This window comes from Electrophorus electricus, chromosome 16 (assembly GCF_041902795.1).
Source record: "Electrophorus electricus isolate QZ-2024a chromosome 16, ASM4190279v1, whole genome shotgun sequence".
Classification (NCBI taxonomy): Eukaryota; Metazoa; Chordata; class Actinopteri; order Gymnotiformes; family Gymnotidae; genus Electrophorus; species Electrophorus electricus.
Genome location: NC_137512.1, coordinates 16,953,546 through 16,975,256, shown reverse-complemented (window position 1 = coordinate 16,975,256; position 21,711 = coordinate 16,953,546). Strand labels below are relative to the sequence as shown.

The 21,711-nt window shown below is 40.1% G+C and overlaps 1 protein-coding gene across 2 annotated transcripts in view; it reads left to right on the top strand.

Moving 5' to 3' along the window:
- fstl5 (follistatin-like 5) overlaps window positions 1–21,711 on the top strand; it is a 92,416-nt gene that overhangs the window by 39,196 nt on the left and 31,509 nt on the right. For both annotated transcript variants that reach the window (XM_026999290.3, XM_026999291.3), the window contains exons 5-6: window positions 9,069–9,265; window positions 11,023–11,143. In XM_026999290.3, the coding sequence (XP_026855091.1) occupies window positions 9,069–9,265; window positions 11,023–11,143 (318 nt within the window). The remainder of the gene's footprint in view (window positions 1–9,068; window positions 9,266–11,022; window positions 11,144–21,711) is intronic.

Genomic DNA, 21,711 nt, shown 5'->3' with positions numbered 1-21,711 from the left:
CGGAAAAGCTAGGACTGACAGAGGCTTAGAATTGCACAAGAAAATCACAAGACCTTGCAGCCAGAGGATGAATGTAGTTGGTATCAATATGTGGGACTAAATGGGGACTAACTGGAAAGAGGTAGAGTAAATTGAAGGGTGGGGCCAGGGTGGAGCTACTTGGACAACTGGAAAATGCAGAGTAAAAGCGCTTACGAGGGAATCCACATGAGAGGGGTACTGTAGGATCCTTGTTCCTCCCACTGACATTTAAATGTTCAAAAACACCTGCAAAACTGCTATGCCTGATAATTAATATATTATTCACTGTAATAAACTTAATGTGGCTCTGTAGGTACATTATAAAGTGATATATATTGACATCTACACATACATATTGTATTCATACTGAATTAATATTGTTTATTATACAAATAGAGCTCTTGAATTAATTATCATCTGAAGGTCACATCAGTATAAAATCAGTTTGTAACTGTATTATTCATCCATTTAAACCATTCCTATAGAGAACGAGAGAGCATACCTAATGAAGACATTATTTATTTATCAAAGGCTCACAGTTTTTACTGATCATGGTCTTTTGTTGATTTTGTAGTGGTGGAAACTGTGTGTGTGTGTGTGTGTGTGTGTGTGTGTGTGTGTGTGTGCATGCACACATTAAAAATTGTCACACAATAGCCATTCCATTTAAGGTCCTTCAGGCATATTATTCTTCTGTTGACTGGCAAAGGACATACAGCCCATTAACCCATCAACCTGGGATACAGCAGTAAACAAGATGCAATTCAAAAAGATACAGAAAATATGAACATTTACTAATGGTTTCTCATCATGTTAAGGTTACATTTAATCTATTACTGGTTATTTACTGGATATTTATTATAAAAACACACAAAAGAATAACTGATCAGCTAATTGAGCAATATTATATTACTTATTCTTTTTCCCTCTTTCTTTTCAGTGGCTGTCTGTTGTCATCATAGTTCCCAAGATAAGAGAGGGATATTGGGTGGAAAACAGAGAGATGGAGAGAGCGAGCTCCTATTTAATTATTTATCAACCTCTAGGTCCTCTATGTCAATGCTTTTAAGGACACTCTTTGTACAAGCAGCACAAAAACAAAAAGCCAAGCTTGTGCTATCATTTGGCTGTAGACCTGCACTGCATGTGGGTGGGGCCCCTCTGCTGGTGAGGCACCTGGCTCCTTCACCACGGCTTCATCAATCTGAACCAGAGCCCTTCTTAAGCGGCTTGCTTAAGAGCCATGAGTGAGTGCTCTGCCGATACTTGCCCGCCCCTCATATAGCACATGCCCTCTGACCTCACATGGTTCAGATGGCCCAACCAGACACTGTAGCTGACCAGCATAATAATGAAAGGTTTGACCAATGTCTCTGTCTAGGTGGGTTATTGGAGGAAATTGTATCACTAATATAGACTGCTGTTGAATTTCTTAAATTTTGCATACTAGTTAATTACAGTGTCCTGAGATGTGCATGGCTCTATGATCATGTCCCTCTTATGGTGCACACGTACAGTGCTCATGTTTTCTGTCACAACTCTCTCATCTTTATCCAAGCTCTCTTCATCTTTTATTGCTCCTCCTCCTCTACTCCTCAACTGAACCAAAACAGCATTTATCATCATAATTTCCTCATTATGATGTCCCTCTCTTTTGCTGCTCTGATTTGATTACAGGAATATCTCGCCTTTCCTCTTGAGCCCCTAAGTCATTCATCCACCATCATGTCAGCACATATGGGAGGCAGAAGCTCTAGTGCAAATATTTCCCTCTCTCAGTCTGTCTCTCTCTTTCTCTCTCTCTCTCTCTCTCTCTCTCTCTCTCTCTCTTTCTCTCTGTCTGTCTCTGCTGGTATGATCTTGGCAATATCTCTTCTGTCTCCTGGTCACGCGCGAACCCACTTTACGAACAGAGCTGCAGTAATGAAGACCAAGGGGGATCCATCAGACTTCACACCACGAGAGATGGAGAGAAGAAGGGAAAGGGAGAGAGGGGTATGAAATGAACAAAAAAAACTCCCTTAACACAGCTGAGAGACAGACCTGCGTGCATGTGTGTGTGGGTGTGTGCACGTGTATTCTGAACTGGCTTTGTCAAAATTAATCACAGTCATTTCTCTTTGTGTCAGGTTCATATAGATGAAAACATGAAAGGCAATATTTCCAGATAAATATAATTCTGTTCAATTAACACATACAGTGGTCATTTGTGTACCACTGGACACTTTAGACAGTAAATTAGAACTGTAGGATAGATTTTAACACTGGTGGTTTTGGGCTGACATTTTGCACTCTGACAATTCTTACCCTCACTGTTAAAAAGTTGTTGAGAAATGCTCTGAGAATTAAGAAACATATTCTGGCACAACATAAGATATGGAAACAGTAGTCTTCTAAACAGTGCTTCTTAGTGTTACCAAATGTTCAAATACAGTGCGCAATATATGACAGCCACCTTCAGTGACACAAAGCATTGCGTTTCCCACCACTTACAAACACTAAGGTTAACTGTGGAGTGATTTCAAAATCCTAGGAAGGAATTTAGATTGCATCCTTTATCTTATTTTAAAGACAAATATTGTGAAATGACAGTGGTATAAAAGGCTAGGTCAGCACTCTTGGAAAAATAACTGCTTGCTAAATTTCATTTTTATCACATTACATATTTTTTAAGATACTGTCTGAATTAAAAATGCTTTTATATTTGCTGCTATAACTGAATTTATACAATTAATTCTATATAAAAAAAAAACTAGCTAAAGCTAACAATAGACAGCTATATTGTAAGTTGGGAAAACAGCAGCTAAGACACACACTATATATAGGTTGTCATCACGCCAACCAAAGAGACTGCAACACAAATATTTTCTTTCCCAGAAACTACACATAAACCAATTTAAATACTGTTTGTCAAAATGTAAATTCACAACAAAGAGCTGTTGGGAGAGAGACTTCTGTAATATTATTATGCAAGCTATCATTAGCCTATAGAAATACCTGTGCACAAAAAAAACTTCAGTTTTTGTCAGCCATAATTAGGAATAGTAAATCATCAGCCACTATCTTTAAAAAAAAAAAGTCACCTGTTTTACTGAGCATGCTGCTGTAACGTCCTGAGTAGCTGACTGAGGTGGAAAGCTATGGAATCTGATTGACCATGAAAATAAAAACGTAGTCGGCACATTTTGCGTTTTCACAAACATTTTTACACACACTGAGTTCAGAAAGGGTGATAATGCTATTGCAAAGAGGAGGGGCGCTGTTTGTTTGCATTTTGCCATCTTTCAAGCATGGTGGTGAGTTTGATAATGACATTTCGAATGCGTTGTCATTGAGTGCAAATGCATATACGGTGAACATTTTCACCATTCTGACAACTGTCGAATGATGTCCATTCAAATTGGGAAAGCTACTCAAAGCAACTAAGTGTGTGTAAATGAAATAATTCCACCAAATTACAAATGTTAATGGAATTATTGAACATTAAAATAATGTTGAGCTCAACCCTGCATGTACCAGTGGAATATTTAAATTCAAACTTAGGGTGACCTTGCCAGTTTGCGAATTACATTTTCTTACTGATAAGCTTCCGTAGGCAAGACGCAAAAGCGAGTCGAGGTTTTTAAACAAAACCGTTTAATGAAACTAAAAGTAAAAGACGTACAAACAGAGCTACACAAAACGACGAAGACAAAGTCAATGAAACTGAAGAGCACTCGAGAAAACAAAAAACAGAAATATTGATAACAATAGGAATGTACATGGAAATTCTCACGAACACGAGAAACAACCAGCAGTCAAAAGAAAAAATAAACGAGAATACACACACACACACACACACACACACACACACACACACACACACACACACACAATAATGAATAGGGAACTAAACACAGGTGAGCATGTTAACAAGTGGGCGGGGTGACCTAAGGAAAATGGAAGTCAAAGACACACCGGAACAAACAAACGCCATGTGCACGGTCTGTCACGTGGAGGAAAACGACGAAGCTAGTAGCGCGACAGGTTTTTTTTGTTTTTTTTCCAGAAATGTTTCACACGTAATACTTCTGTGATGTACTTTATTGTTATAATAAGACTACAGCCCTGAAATGTGTAGATTTATTATTAGAGGACTACTTTATCATGTCATTAAATAATACTGTGTCTGTCTTCTGAAGTTAATTTTTCACTGAGTAAATTATGAAACAAATGACCATATGAATACAGCACACTCAGTGAGAGTCACTTCTGTCTCTTGTGACAGATGATGTAGACGGACCATGAAATGGCCCTGTTTTGGTTTGCAGAGTTTCAGCCTCTCCTGGGCTCCATGAAGAACAACAGCATCCAAAGAGATTCAAAGACAGACAGACTTAAGGAGAGAGAGAGAGTATGGTTCTGTTCCAGGATTAGGGGAGTGATAAGAAGCCTGTGCACTTCTTTTAACGTTACTGTCATGTCGTGTGTGAAGAGCAGCCTGAGCCCAGTCTACTGGCGGTAATGAGCTCCTCAAAGCCGCTCCTACCTTGAAGAAAAGAGGGGCCGCAGATTAAGGGATGCTAGGAGGAGAACAGAATAAAGAAAACCTATGGTAGGAAAAAGAGAAAGAGAAGTGCCCAAGCCGAGTTCCAGAGCAGGCAGCAGCAATAATGCCAGTGTAGACGGGAGAGGGTGACTCGGCCTATGGAGCACACACATGCACCACCATGCTGGAAAAGATTTTAAAAAAAATTAAAAAGTGGGAACACAGCATCATTTAAATTACACACCTCCAGGGTAAATGCTAAAAGCAAAGTCTTACAGCAGCACAGTATACTGGGGGAACTGGAATACTGGCCTAGCAGAAAGCCAGAGATGTGCCACTCGAGAATATATCCTCAGGCAGGTGAGCTTGTTATTGAGTACGCAATGTATGGAGCTCTCTGCTGGGACTTGGCACAGTGGGGTGGCCAGGCTTGGTGGAGGGACTGAGGCTTTGTAGTCCCAGCACCTACAAACATACCATAAATAATACATAGCCAGATTTCAAACACAGCCTGTTGACCTGTAGGGATATTCTAAAAAAAAGCAAGAGCACTGGAAAAGAAAAAAGGAATAGGAAAGAGAGAGGGAGGGAAAAAGAAAGCTCTGCATTAGGAGTAGGAGGATTTTTATCATCCCGGGACGTAAGGTTTGTCATGTTTCCATCCTGGAACACCAGGCTTGTCACGGTTGCTATCCTGGGACAGCAGAGATGCTTGGCTTTTTGTCATACTGCAGCACAAGAAGCTTGCAGGTTGTAATGATTCTGCTTCCTCTGAGCAATGCTCTTGAGCTGAGTACTTAACCCAAGTCTTAACCCCCCCCCAACCCCATCCCTTCAGTAGTCCTGCTCAGTGGGTTGGCACCACTGCTCTACATCGTCAAAGAGAGTTTCATTAAATTAATCTGTTCTCTTTCCCCTCATGGACAGCAAATGATAGTGTATTATAGTAGTTGAAGATGGCAAATCACATTCTTTCCCAGTTTATCAGACTTTCTTTAGAAGCATGTCTTTGTTTTAATATGGATACTATTCAAGTACACAAAGGCTTGTTCCTGATACTGAACAAAGGAAAGCAGCATTTTCAAAGTCTCCATTATAACCAGACCATCAATGTGGAATAATATAAGCCCCAAAGCTGTTTCCCTTATTAAGTTATTCTTATGGTCTCTTGAGAGAAGCAACACAAAGCTCAATCCAGTGCGATATATGAAACATATCATTAGTAGACACAGATCTTTACAGAATCTGACAGTGGCAGAGTTATGTGGAGCCTATGTATTTGTTCACCAACCATTTGAATTAATGACAAATGCAGTTGCTTGCACTGCTTCCAGAAAGAAAGTTTCCTGGGTCAACTGGCTCCTTCGCATTTCCTGTGAAATTTAAACTCACATTTAAACACATCACTCAAGGCTGCTCTCACAATTGGCATGGAAATGTTTTAGCCAAAGTTGCTTTTATACCCATCAGCAATTAAAATATGGCTGTCCTGGCACCATTTGGAGTAAGGACTCTTGAAGTCTGCTCGGTGTTTCCTTGTCACCCTATACTGTTCAAATCTGAGACCACTCACTACCCATCATCTCACAGTGCTCTTCTGCTCCTTCTTGATTATATCAGAGATTACATAACTGAAATCAGACACATTTCTCATAATTCAGATAAAAATTTACATAAATTCTGTCACAGTTACCATAACTGTACCAACCATTAATTACAATATGCTATAATGAGTATGTGCATAATGACTTTATGTAGCATTATATAACAACAGTTTGTGAATCTGTACACACTGATTAATTACTGTGAGCACTAATTCTCTACTTTTCATTATGTAAGTACAGAATATGGTTACCTACTGTTGCTCAGTATATTACACTATGTAATGTAAAGTTTGTAAAGTATTACCAGTTAGTTCTATTACCTGTTGGCAAACTACAGAAACCCTGATAGTGTCTGATAGTATTTCCAGTGCGGTTTGTTCATGGGATTGCTTGCAACTAACAGGGTCATTCCATTAGGCAAGGTTCAGTGAGAGAGGGAACTACCCAAGCTCCCATCAGGATGAGCAACCGGCCATAGCACAGAGCTCATGACTGTATCACAGGTCACTCCAGACAACTGCAGACATGTGCTCTGAACCATGTTATCGCACACCTTGAGTTATGCAGGGACACGCCGTAGGGTGAAACAGGGTCAATGCTGGATATAGTGTCATTACTTGCAGGGTTAATGCACCCCAGCACACCCTGACAGAAATGAGAGAGAAGGGAAACCACTATGTCAATGATGGATTTATGATGAACAGCGATGCACTTATTTACACTCTCCCATGTGGGCTAGATGGCCTGTGTGTCAGTGGGTGTGTGTGTGTGTGTGTGTGTGTTTGTGTGTGTGTGTGTGGTGGTGGTGGTCTGGGGACATGGCGGTGTGTGTACTAATGAGCTGTTGCCATCTGCCTCCCTACACAGAGGTGACACCATAACTCCCCACTGTGGTGAATTCATTCATGAGGAACCCCTAAGTGCTCTATACTATATAGAAATATTGGAAGGTCATTTTTTAAATGAGCAAGTCTGCTTGAATATGTTTCAGTGTGTTTACAGGTGATTTTCAAGCGCAATTATAACTTAAAATGGTGTAGAATTACAAAGCAAAAAAAAATGTATTTTGAAGTTTTTACATGTGTTAAAAACTCCTTGACCTTGACTAGCAGACTTGGATGTTTATCTGTTAGGCACTATGATAAAGTTCCCAGCTGAAGCAACACTTCAGTTTGGCTTCAATTCTGTGGAGGTTGTGTGAGCTGCTTTCCCCATTTATAAATATATATATAGTAAAATATAATTCAGCATTAACATATTTACTTGTTTTATTTTATTTATTTATTCATTTATTTATCAACATCTGTTAATAAGAGCATGTGAAATGTTTTATATGTTAAATAATAAAAACAAACATTTTTATCACCATAATGTTATCTGAAGTAAAAGATCACTCAGGTGAGTGCAATGGCTGTAATATTTTTATACAACTTTAGAAGCCACTTGGCCCTTTGCCTTCATCAGGTCTGTGTGCTGGAAAGTCAATAGATCATTGCAGGACCTTAAATTGACACCTCTGGTAATGATGTGCATTCATGGTAAAATCACTGGGAACGCCTAATTAATTCAACATTGGCAATTTCACTGTCTGCATAACTGATCTTTGAGTGCACCCCTGATGACCCCTGTCACAGTATTACAAATGTTACCATGAGTTTTCAATCATGGAAAGAGCTTAATATGTGCCATAATTTACACTCTTTCACCATGTTCAAAGTGTAAGTGTGTACAGCACTGGTGACACACACACACACACACACTCTTGACCTTCATCTTCCCAGTGGGAGGGGCAGTCAGCCATTTATCTTTCATGCTTTTTATCATTTGTGAGGAAAGCAGCTATTCTGTCACTCAGGGCTGTCAAAGTGGGGACTATTCCATGACAAGTGGTGCTGTGGGGCTTAATTCTGCACAAATCCATGAACATCTATACAAACGTCTTGTGTATATTACACCCACATACACACACACACTCACCTCTCCCCCAAAATACAACCACCAGTTATAACACACACACAAAAAAACAAAAATACACAATCACATCCACACCCACACACACAGCAGCAGAAGCAGGATCAGGTAAAGCATTCGTGTGAAGACGAACTCTGACATTCTTGAACTCTGTCAGTGAAACCAACACAGACAATCCAGAGAAGCCAGCTGCTACTCTTCTGCCTGTCTTTTCTGCTTTCATTCCTACTGTCTTATTCTCCTTCTCTTCCCTGGGCCCTAGAGACAGAGCAGTGACTCAAATCTTCCAAGCTCAAGCTAGTGTCAAAAAAGAGAAAAAAACTACCCCACCCTCTAGGTCTAGGTAATGATGGAAATGTTGCAGTTGCTTTGAAGCACCACTTGACAAGTTGTTCCATTTTTTTTAGCTACTGAGCTGTACAAATTTCAAGTACTTAACACACTTATTGTGCCTGTTTCTGACATGTCATTGCTAGAATCACCCATGATGCCATTCTTTGCCTGCTGTCTATTTGTGACACTGAGTGATTCTATGGCTGATCAACAATAATATGGCTTTTTGTTCTTGCATGATGGGCATGTTGATTGAAGCCAATATTAGCAGTGAGAGAGAATCCCAACAAAAGCATTTGTGATTCATATCGTTAAAATATGGGGGGAAAGCTATACTGCCCTATATTCAATCCTCAACTGTCTTAGAAGTGAAAGTGATCCTACTTTAAAGAAATAATAATAGCTTAGATTTGGACAATTGTCAGCAAAATAAGTAAATGATCATAAAGATCCTCTGTTAAGCCTATACAGTTAGGAATTAATGTCAACAACCCTGTTATGTCCCAGATTTCTGATTGACACAGATAGACCAGTTATCCTGAACCAAAGCTCTATGTTACGTTTTTTCATATAGTTCAGTGCTCCTCATATTTCTCATCTCCACTCTACAGATGACAACTGTCACCACAATGATTACAAGAAGCTAAAAACCAAGGTACTGGACCTACACACACAGCAGTACCTAGCTCCAGGTAGCCATGACAGCTATGAGAAGGACATGATTTCCAGGAAGTTTGCAGTGGACCTGATGTTCAAACGCTTTGATGCAGATGGAAGTGGACATGTGGACAGCAGCGAGCTTTCCCAGGTGAGCGACATCAAAAACACAAGTGCATGCAAGATCTCAATCACGATTATTAAACTCCTGTGATACTGATTTCAGATCAGATCACAGTTCTTGTTTTTCATACGATACCAAAAACGCCAAAGAGGACTGGGAAAACATTTCCTGCATCAGCCTAAGGTGTGGTGTCACATCGTGCAAACATCCCACCACACCTGAATACACACATATTGCTGATTGTTTAAGTTCCCTATTGATCTCTCCATCACTGCACATTGTCCACCCACCACCCCCAACCCGAGGTGAACAATAAAAGCAGCGTTCATTAGCATACAAAATCAGCATCCAGAAAATGACCTTTTCTTCACAGCAGAGAAAATGACAGGCTAGAACACATTGTACAAAAGCTAAATTAGGGTGTTTTCTTCTTGGTACACTTAACAGATGTCTTTCAAAGAACACAGGGAACTGTGTTAAGTGTGACAAAAAAAGTTAGATGTGTCTCCTTTAAAGGACTGAAAGAAAAGATTCTCCTGGGGGATGCTTTGCGTATGGGTTTACACACTAGAAAAAATGTCCTGACTGGCCACACTGAGTAAACTGCCTTGAAAATCCAAATGCAGTTTTGAACATGTGGGTTATTGGCCACTATGGTATAAAACATTTCAAGTCTCCTTTCTAAAAATGAAGGAAAAGATCAAACAAACTTATAGCTAGGCTGTCTGTAATTTCTCAAAGGGGATGGGCAGATGCAAAGCATATCTGCGGCTTCAGTGCTCCGGATTGCTCCGGGAGTCTCCGCTCAGCCTTTATTGCATTCATTTGAATTACTGTGTGGGTAAGCATGTCTCGGTGCACCTCATAACTGTCTCTGTCACCATTCTCCTTGTGGGGCCCATCCTGAGGGGGGTGTCATTACACGTGCACACAGAGCTCTACTGCAGGTGGCACAATCAGTCACATTCCCATTCGTGGGCAAAGACGCCACCCTTACTCCACCTGCGAACCACCTCCAACAGCCCTCTGGCAGCCACCATCTACTATGTTTAACCTCACTGGGAAACTTTTTCCCGTTATTTGCTTTCACATTTCTATGTTATGTCATTGGAAAAAAGACAAAATAAATGTTCTGTGTTCTGTGCATTCTGTGCTTCATGTATTGTTGTCAAACACATCAGACATGCAATGTTAATTCTGCTAAAGAAGAAAATGTAGCTCATGTTTTTATTTTGTGTTGTTATTTATTATTTCTTTTTAAAATCTTGCAACAGCATCATAGCTTCTAAAAATGCAACAGTACCACAGGCCACTTTGTCATCATTCACTTTGGTTTTGATTATGATTATGACTACGAGTATGATTATGATTATGATTATGATTATGATTATGATTATGATTGTGATTGTGATTGTGATTATGATTATGATTATGATTATGATTATGATTATGATTATGATTATGATTTTGATTTTGATTATGATTTTTGTTAAACTGCTGTTTGAGGATTCTGTAGGCACACACACAAGTGGCAGATTAGCATCAATAGTTTAAATAAAAAATAGTAGGTTACAGAGTTAAAACAAGAAATACATCTACAGGCTTCCCATATTGGTAAAGAGTATAAAGCCACAGTTACTATAAATTGATCAGGTTCTTCATCATTGTATATTTTGTAACATTAGAGCAATGCTGCAAGATCTGTGTTTTCCAATAACTTCTTTGCAAAGTTACATATAGTAGGATATGTAGGATAAATCTGGACTAATGTTTCTGTCCTTCAGGTCATCAAACAGGAGGGTTTGAGTAAGTCAGCATCGGAGTGCACACTATTTGACCTGCTCAAATACAACGACATCGACGATGACGAGCACCTGACTAAGGATGAGTTCTATGCCGCTTTTGGTGAGCAACACCTTTAAAATGCTCGCATGACCATGATCAGAAAACCACACATGAGCTCCCTTGCTGAGTTAGCACCAATTGCACTGAGCCTGTGTTACTGCTCAAGGCAGATCTCAAAGATCTTGCGAATGTTGGGCAGGGGCCATGCCAAAGGTCCCTGCTTCTGTTTCTACGCGGACACCACTGAATTAAAAGTGAAAAGCCTGAAGCTAAAGCCCATGCTCTTGTTTGCTTTGCTTTGCTTTCTTTCTAGACTTCAAGGGGCAGCCCTGTAGTAGGCATTTACAGGCCAGCTCAAATCCACACAGGGCCAGACACACGTCCCTTAAATGTGTTATGTGACATGTCTCTGTGGGGCTTGTGGCCTTTGAAATGGATGAAGACAGCAGATAGAGCAGGGCCTGAATTTCTATGCAGGATTCTGCGCAGGTGTTTTGCACAATTGTCACTCCCACAAGTTTTTACTGAAATTCCTTCACAAATCAGTACATTATTTCATGTGTTGTTATGGCAGACTTCAGTACGTACACTTGTTGTGCCATAGTAGCAGCATCTTGGCATCTTAAGAGACAGATTGTCACATCAGTGCCAGTGCGTGTACAACATTTGCACCAGGCAAAAATAAATGGCCGTTCACACGAAGATTTTGACTCAACAACTTCAGGTGAAAAGCCAGAAAAATATTAAACTACAACTGAACTGTAAATCTACATCCCATAAAGTAGAATGTGAATACTTTCACTAGACTGAAGTACAAATTATTGTTGCTTTCCAATTATTTATAATGGCTCAAGGCACAGTGTTGCCAATAGCATTTCTGAATTACTTACTTCAGCTGTGGTTGCTGCACACGTCTGTCAGGCAATCATTTTACCTTTCAGAATCCCTGATAAAATCTCCTTTTCACAAACGGGAACTTCAGAGCAGTGTCACACAAGCCTTCATGTATTTAATATTTATTCAGAACATATTTTTAATATCAGTAGACCTAAATGTTGGATTTGAATTTTGGAACTACTTGCAATTGCGCAGTAGACTACTGTGAGAAAGAAGCAGCTAACATTTCTGAATAATATTAGAGGAGAGAATAGACCCTAACAGGCCAATGTATGAGCTATGCGCATTGCTCTATATTCACAACATAAGGCTAAAAGAAAACTTATTGGAGTTTGTTTTAAGTACACTGAACACTGTTTTAGGTAATTGAATACACTGATAGCAAAAAAAACATAAAAACATTACCAATGTGTTGTTCCCATCTCTCCCTGGAGAGATGTTCCCACCCCTAGAGTAGTATGGATAAAAGTTAAGCCTTTAAATTAACTTTATGATTCAAGGTTCAGTTAGCATCTGTTAAGCATTGTCTCTGTAAACAGGTCAAAGGGTAAGTTTAGTGACCATGGCTCTTCCTATGACTTGATTACTGTGAAATTAGTGTGGGGTCTTGCTTGTCTTAATATTAGACCATGTTGTAATTTGTGGTTCTGCTTTTCAGCAGAACCTCCACTAACAGCAGTACAGCTGCACAGAGACTTGGGAAGGATTAAAGCAAGACTAAGACTTTGAACTATATGTCTTACTGGTCTAGATTCTGGTGGTGTCTGACGCTGACATTTTGAATTCTGCTGAATAATGAATTGAACCGAATGTTTTGGCCTGCACACCTCAGGTCCATAGCTGAACGTGTCTGATTCCTCACAAAGAACACTGTCACTTTCAACAGTAAACAGTCCAGTAAATATTGAGAGAGACGCCTATGTAATAAGGCTGCGGGAGAAATATGTGTGTTCCTGCTCTCTGCCTCACACACACCCGATCTGCAAGTTTTATAGTCTTCTCTTTTCACACTCATCCTCTTCTGCCATTTCAAATCCATTCAGCATCTTCTGACATTCAGCAAGGCCTGACACTTTCTAATAAGGGTTTTAAACAGTGTGGAGCAGAAAGTCAGAGAAAAGACAGAGGAAACGCATAATGAAGCATGTTGCTTCATTCCCGCTTTCAGGCAGCTGCCCTTTAAGAAAAAAAATCTGGCTAGAAGTTGAGATGTGTGTGTGTGTGTGTGTGTGTGTGTGTGTGTGTGTGTGTGTGTGTGTGTGTGTGTGTGTGTGTGTGTGTGTGTGTGATGGGGCGACAGCCCTTGAGGTAAAGTACATCAAAAGGGATGAGCAGCAATTCTTCACCCCTTGAAAAGTTGTTATTTTGTGCTTTGTATATTTCTGAGTCATTCACTATTTATATTTCAAAGCTTGAACTTACAATGAACAGAAGGCTTTGTGTCAGCAGGTTCACTCATTGAAGATTTATCCTTCTTTCTTTTTCCTCCTCATGGTGATGACCATCAGAGAACATAAAAGGAGTTTACAGAAGAAGGAACACATACACAGTTTATATTATAACCCCTCCCGGATCTCAATATATGAACCTCAGTATTTTTCTGATGGGTGGCATTTTGTGAAGAGTGACATTTTTGACATTTTCACAGAAATTCTTCCAATTTTTAGGCCTTCAGAAACAGCATTCATAACAAATTTTCCTTTGTCTTATTCTCTAGATTAGCAGATTAGTACTTCAATCAGATATTTACCTTATTGAATGAGTCAAGTTCTTCACGGTAGCAGGGGGACACTGATGAGCTGGTGCACTCTTTGTATATTCTGTATAATCAGAAAGTCTATGCCAGACATATGCTAGATGCTCTTCACTGGATCTAGAGATATGCAAGACAGCTGAAAATACTCCTGCAATACAAACGTATGTTAATATGAAGCTGACCATACCTGCATTTATCTTTGCATAACAAAGAAGACTGAAATCTTCCCAATTTGCCTGATTTTGTTGAATATTCAAAATTTACATGCTTTGTGTAACACTGTGTTGATAACACATCCTGCCTATGAATAATTCATCAGTCACACCCTCAACTGCCCCTCCCCGCAAACACACACAATCCACACTTCTACCATCACTTTTCCCAGTGGTATGCTGTAAGCCGTCTGCTGAATTATAACTGCAGAGTGAAACTGATATACTTGTCCTGCTATATTAAGAAAGACATTCATTTACACTCACTTTTTACACATGGAATTTTTATTTATTTACTTAATTTAATTATTTTTGCAGTGATCAGTCTTTATATGTATGTAAAGACTGAACAGTCTGGGGAAGGCTGAAAACACATAATCGCTTACATTTATCACGCATTTAATCTCAGATTACCCCCGTCTGATGGAGTGAGTTGAAAATAAAGATTTGATCGGATAGCATTATCTTGATTTGTTGACTGATTAACTGGTTGGCACAATGAATGGGGCGGGGGAGTTGGTTTATGGAGTCCAGACTCTACTGTTGAGGCTGTATATCATTCTGGCTCAGGATGGAGGCTGAAAGACCATGAAGGCATGAAATGGCCTGGTATTGGTTTGCAGAGTTTTTGGGGTTCACTCCAAGCTTCACGAGAAACAGAAGACCTCACCTGAGAATCAGGTGACAGGGACAGGGAGTAAGATTAACTGTAAGGAACTGTAGGCAGCCTTTGCATCATGTATAATTGTATCATATATAGTTGTGTACAGGACTGAAATTTAGTACTCGATTTACACAGAGTGGATAACTTGTATTAGTGCTTGATTCTAGTTTATGATTCTGGAAATTATTCTGAACGAGCATTTGCAATACACCTTGTACACACTTAAGGAATCTAGATAATATTTCACTGTGTTCTATATGACTTCTCCATGTTGTAATAAAGGATCCAGTAGTCAAGGTATCAGTTCAGTCCTATTTCATGGATGCTGTCAGCATGCCAGAGGGGCACTGAAGACCAAGATGCTTCACAGAGACTGGGCCTGCAGATCTTAATCTGTGTAATCTGAATTTCCACATAGATTACATGGTACATATGGAATGTATCCTGCTTTGTGCAAAGGCATCAGATGTAAAAAAAATAATAATAATAAAATGCTATTAAGAAATGCTGTGATTTCTGCCAATGTCCTTGGTTATTGGTGGCATTTTCCCTTTATGCTAAAATCAAACACTTTGCACATGACTGTCTGTCTGCCTGTCTTTGCACAAGAGGACATTCAGGAACCACCAAGCAATGTTACTCCAAACCTAGTCTACAGGTCCCAGGGGCCAGTTCCCTGTCTTCACCTCAAGGCAAGCAGTGCACATGGGACTTTTAAGGGCTGACTGCAGCAAAGAGCAGCTTTGCTTGCAGAAAGATGGCAGCATCAGGACAGATAATGGCTCCTCGCACTTCGCAGTAGGTTGGACGCCTGCAGTGAGGTGGCCCAGCAGTGCCAGTCGACTGAGACCATAACACTTTGAGGATTTTCAACCTCCATATAGAAGTGGCAGTTTTCCAAAAGTGAACTACAGCTAATGCAGATCCCAGGGAAAGTGTTTGCAGAGTTAGAAAAAAAAAGATTAGGGTATAAGTGATATTTCTAAAATCAAAGATTGAAGATCCAACATGTCTTCTGTGTGAGTTAAGCACTGCAGTTCAAGCTATATAATATAGCTTCTACAGGTAGAAATCACTGGCATTAAAATACATCAATTAAGTTTCCTATTTCTTGCAGAACTGTGGCTGCAAATTTAAAGTGAAGTCTAATAAACTGCCATTTAACTCAGTGTTAGAAGGCATGCAGCTGCCACCTGCACGCTCATTTATGTCAAAAAGAGATCCACTCTACCAGGGGAAGCTGGATTTGCCACTCCTCACTGTGCCTGAAGGTTTCATTACCCTCAGTGCACACACACGCACACACACACACACGCACGCACGCACACTTTTACTGAAGTTAGTGGGGAGAAAGATGGATGTTGATTTGTTTCTTCTCCATATTTCCACATTTTTCCATCAGAAAGGGTTGTTTTTGTGCTTTACACTCAATGTTCTTAAAATCCTAAAGTGGAGACATAGAACAATTACAGGCTTTATGGCCAGCATTGTGGGCTCAGAATTGTCACTGCTTTCTTTAGACAGTGTTGATATGCTTTAGTCTCCCACCATCCATTACCCCATATATACACACATGACTGCACACATACGCACACATACACATATAACTGCGCATGCACACACACACACACACATACACACACACACACACCTCTGGCTGGTCTCTTTTTCCTGCTCAGGTCCTCTACCTGGGAACTTAAGGGCATCTGAAAGTTTGAAACAAAATAATCACTCTGGCTCAGACGATGCCCGGGTCAAGAAGGTCTGCAGCAGATGCTGGGGGACCAGGGCAATCTGATGAAAAGTGGGCTACTGGAACAAATACAAGACACTCATGGACAAGAGTGGAGTGTAATATATATATATATATATATATATATATATATATATATATATATATATATATATATATATATATATATATATATATATATATATGTGTGTGTGTGTGTGTGTGTGTGTGTGTGTGTGTGTTGTTTACGTTCACTGCTAATGTTACATTTGAGTGCCAACATTGTCATATATGTTCGATGTCATTAAATGTTTCACAAAGTCGAGGGAGTCTGTGCGTCCTGTTCCGCGCCCTCCAGCACTCGGGCAATCATTACACTAAGTAACCAAAAGGAAATTTCATGGCTCTGAGTTTTTCAAATAAAAGCTGAAAATGAAATCATTTTCTCTTATGAGAAAAGTCAAATGTCCCCCTATCAATCACAGCTTTCATCATGGGGACATGGGGTTCCCACAAAGAGCTAAATACATTCTCACACACAAACAGATGCATGCTCGCATACACACACACAGTCACACTGTTCAGTGTCATTGCCAGTGAAGGACTGTGTGATAAGAAATAGCGCTTCACTTGAAACAAAATTGGCTTCAATAAGAAGTCGTGGAAGCTCTTTAAGATTTGGCACCAATGCAGAGATGAGAGGAGGCAAAGGTGAGATCATGAGAGAGGGAAAAGGCGTCGGCCAGCACAAATTCACCCATCGCACAAAGCACACCCGTACATCAGAAACCTCAGGGAAGCCCTTGCTTTGCACTGGCTTTCCCATCCATCCCTCATGTAACGAAATTAAAACAATTAGACACCTGTGTGTTATGCTAGCATGCTAATACAGCAGCACCCCCAGAGGATTGGATGCTGGCCATGGTGGAATTCACTGGAACCCTCAGTAAAATCAGCCTTTGTTCAGCCTTCTTCACAGCCGTCACTCACACTGATTGGCTCTCAGGAATGATTTTATCCCAGCCAGTGCCACTGAGCTGTTGAAAGATTCGACAATCAGAGTAACTTTATGAGATTATAAATCCACTCCACGAAGGCGGCGGGGGGGGGGGGGGGGGGGGTTTACATCCCTCTTACCTTCTGTTAAGGATCTGGTGCCTGGTGCTCCTTGGGAGCCTGGAGGTGTATATCTGAGACAAGTGAATTGGCCAATGTTCTGCAGAACGCACAGAGGAGAATGCACACACGCACACTGGAGAATTTTTATAGTACACATGAAAAGATAACAGAGCCCAGTTTAAAGTAGGCTAGGAAAAGAGGACAACCTGTTTTCCCCAGGAACACAATGATTGTTTGATGTGTTTAATTAATTAGTGTACAGATAAATCCAGGACATCTAGATATTGTTATTGCTGTTACTTACTAGTATCTTAGCCGTTCCCAGGACTGCACTCTTCTGGACGGAGATCTCAGATGTTGTTCCTGGGATCTGCTGGAGCCATTCTCCCAGTTTGGGGGTCACAACCCCTAGTGCTCTGATTAGCACAGGAACCACTGTTAACTTCACTATCTAACCAGGGCATCTGAAAGTTTGAAACAAGATAGTCACACTGGCTCAGACGATGCCCGGGTCAAGAAGGTCTGCAGCAGATGCTGGGGGACCAGGGCAATCTGATGAAAAGTGGGCTACTGGAACAAATACAAGACACTCATGGACAATAGAGGAGTGTGATCTTTCTCTCTCTCTCTCTCTCTCTCTCTCTCTCTCTCTATATATATATATATATATATATATATATATATATATATATATATATATATATATATATATATATATATATATATATATGTGTGAGAGTGTGATATATATATATATATATATATATATATAGATATATATAGATATAGATATATATATATATGTGTGAGAGTGTGTGTGAGAGAGAGAGAGAGAGAGAGAGAGAGAGAGAGAGACACATCTAGATATTACTGTTACTTATTTTATGATACTAGAATTGTTATCAAAATGTCTGGATACCCCACATTTCATGGCTAACATAAGGGTGGTTGTACAGGGAGTCATTCATTTAGGTGTTATAACCCATCTAGTTAGACCAGTAAAACAAAATTCAGATCTTCCACTGCAAGGCCAAACAAAGACAACAACTCCAAAGTACTAACCAACAAATATTTATTTTCTCTTATCTTTTAGTTTCCTCTTTGTCAGGTAAGACAAATAACTAGCCAGTAGAAAGCCCTACATAATCTAATGAAGACAAAACAGAATCACGAAACTTCCCTAACTCCCAAACATAAATGGATGTAAAACATAAAAACAAAATGAGCCGTCATTTCCTCCTCTCCTGGGCTAGGCTGAGAATATAGATTTTCACTGTCAAGTTACACTTTTCAGTGCAATCACTGGTCTGGTGAACATGGGAGCGTTGAGAGGAGGAAGAGCTTTGATCCATGTCATTGCAGCCCTTTTATTCCAGTGGAATCTACATCCAGTGAATCAGACGTGGGATCCGAAATACAAAGCAACTGAAAAATCATGAGACAGAAAAACAAAGAAAGAGCAAGAAAGAAAGAGAGCGAGACTACACAAGCCAATCACAGGACATAACATTAGGACAGAGATGGTCTCATTTTAAAGGAATTTTTTAATTCAAAAGAACATTTGATAGCTTTCAACACTGCCTTTGAACTACAAATTGGTTAATTTCTCAGGCAACTCAAGAACTACCTGCAGATACCGTTAGAAGAAGTGAAAAACTGCTTAGCTAAAGCAGCTGGGCTGTTTCACAGCAGAAAGACTCTACAGTCATAAGCCTGTATGAGAGCATTCTTTTCTAAGCAGCTTCTGGAACTGTGTTAGGAAGCTTAATGTGGAGTTTGTTAAAGTAATTGATGTGTACCATATTATTTTGACCCAATATCTAGCTGATATCTCAACTAGTTTACTAGGAAGGCTCAGTATGTTGCAGTCATATGTTATCATTTGAGCAGCTTTACTGACTTTCTTTGACAGATTGAGTAGAGATTGAGTAGAGAGTACTGTGCCGCCATTTGGTTTTATATTTATTCTTCAGAAGTTACTGCATGTTAATTTTATGCACTTTTCAAATGAGATTCAATAGGGGAGGTGTACTGGTTTTACAGCATATGCCAGCATGACCCTAGAACAAAAAAAAAAAACAGCAAGTGAAAGGTTCCAATCATGCAATTTAACAATTTTCATAAAGGTGGGTTACGAATAGCTAATGTTAGCCCAAGACCCACATCCCTTCTCTCTCTCTCTCTCTCTCTCTCTCTCTCTCTCTCTCTCTCTCTCTCTGCTAAAAGTGATGTACGTTCCCACAAACATTCAGTAGCAGAGAAAGAGGCCACAGTAAATCAAAACTGTTCTACCGCTCAGCTTTAATTATGTGCTGCGGTTATAGGTGGCAGGTTTGTCCTCAGGGAGAGTCTTGCCGTTTAGAGCTCCTACATGTGGCGCTCTAAATGAAGGGCCGCACTCTGCAGACGCTGCTCCCCAGCATATATCAGAAACGGCCGAGCTCACAACGCCCCTGCATTTACTCATTTCTATTCACTTCGATCTGTTCTGCTGGCATGTAGTCGTTTTTACTCCCATCTCCTGTGAGAAAAACTGCTCTCTTGCTCTGCTCTCTCTCTCTCTCTCTCTTTCTCTCTCTCTCTTTCTCTTTATCTCACTCTCCCTTTTTCTCTGTCCTTTCCCCTTGTTCTTAAACACTCCCATAACTTCACATGGTCACATTTCAATCCCAAGAGGTGGAGGCTGAATGAAGTGACAGGTCCCAGCAAATTCCAGACCAATACAAGAGAGTGTAATTGAATGGCATTATTGAACGATGGAGGGAGTGTCAGTGTATTATCCATTCTTCCACGAATACACACACACACACACACACACACACACACACACACACACACACACACACACACACGCACGCACACAGTCACACTATAAAGCTTGTTTGGAGGAGTTTATTGTAGATGCTGTTAAGGCAAATTACACTTCCAATCATTTTTACCATCAGTTTCTGACATCACCTAAACTTAGGTGATAGCTAAAGAGAAAAAGGGTTTCACTTTCAAATCCACATAATTCCTTTTCACTGTATTTCAAAATAATAGCTCTAATTGTGTCTCGGGCACTCATCAGAAAGCTGTGCTGCCTGCCTCCCAGCAAGTGCAGCACAGCAAACCCTTTTTACTCCAGCTCTTGAGGTGGAAACCCTCTTTGTTAGAGAGCCAGAGAGTGCAGGTGTTCATGGTGCTGCTTGATGCCTTCACTTCACACTGCCCCACTGAGCATGTTCCCCTCCTCCATCTCCTCTCATTGGTCCTTTGTTCTTCTTCTGCACTGATTAGTCAGGAGTCTGCTGGAGGGTGGGGCAGCAGGGAAGGTGATGTGAAATCCAGGCCACTGGAGATGCAGAGAAATACTGTGCTATTATTTCCACCACCCCACCCCCACAAGCTGCAGGAAATTCAATGAAAAGGAATCACAATCAGCTAATTTGTTAAATTAACTTTTAATGAGGGTGCGGCGAAGAAAGGCAAAACTACTTTTCATATGCAAAGACGCACAATTGTCTTGCGCTTGGCCATATAATTTACAGACTTCATAATTCTGTAATCATTTGAGATACCCACCAGCCACTGTTCTCATTTGGTCCTGGCTCAACTTGATTAGCTATGATTTCTGTGTGTGTGTGTGTGTGTGTGTGTGTGTGTGTGTGTGTGTGTGTGTGTGTGTGTGTGTGTGTGTGTGTGTGTGTAATATGCATGAATTTAATTATGCCCTGCCAAATATCTTAAATAATGCATGTGTTTGTTTATGGAAATGATATTGAGCCAATGAAGTGCTATATGTTCAAAGGGGAAACAGTAATCCATCAATGTATCACCTCTGCATTGCAGAATTTTCATTTCACCCTGCTGTCTGTTTCTCACCATCTTGTGGCATTAGAGTAGATTTGTCATTCTGAAAGCTGGAAGCCCTGTGCTCATTTAAGGTAGCAGGCTTTATATGGCCCAGTAGACATGTACTTTTGTCCAGCAAATTGTTGTAGCACAAGAAATTACTTTGTTAATTGCTTTGACTGTGCTGGATCAGATGGTGCTGTTTTGACTCACTGGAAAAGATCATTAATGTTCTGTTTAATTATCCTTTACTGGTATTCCAGCAAAGACTACAATGATTTCATTCTAATCAAATTCCACTTCTGAAGCTGTCTTTTCATTTGTATAGGATTCAGTTACTAGTTTTAGGGATCGGAATGTAACGGGTGTGGAGCTTTAAATAAAATGTAAAAAAAAAAAAAAATTAACATTATC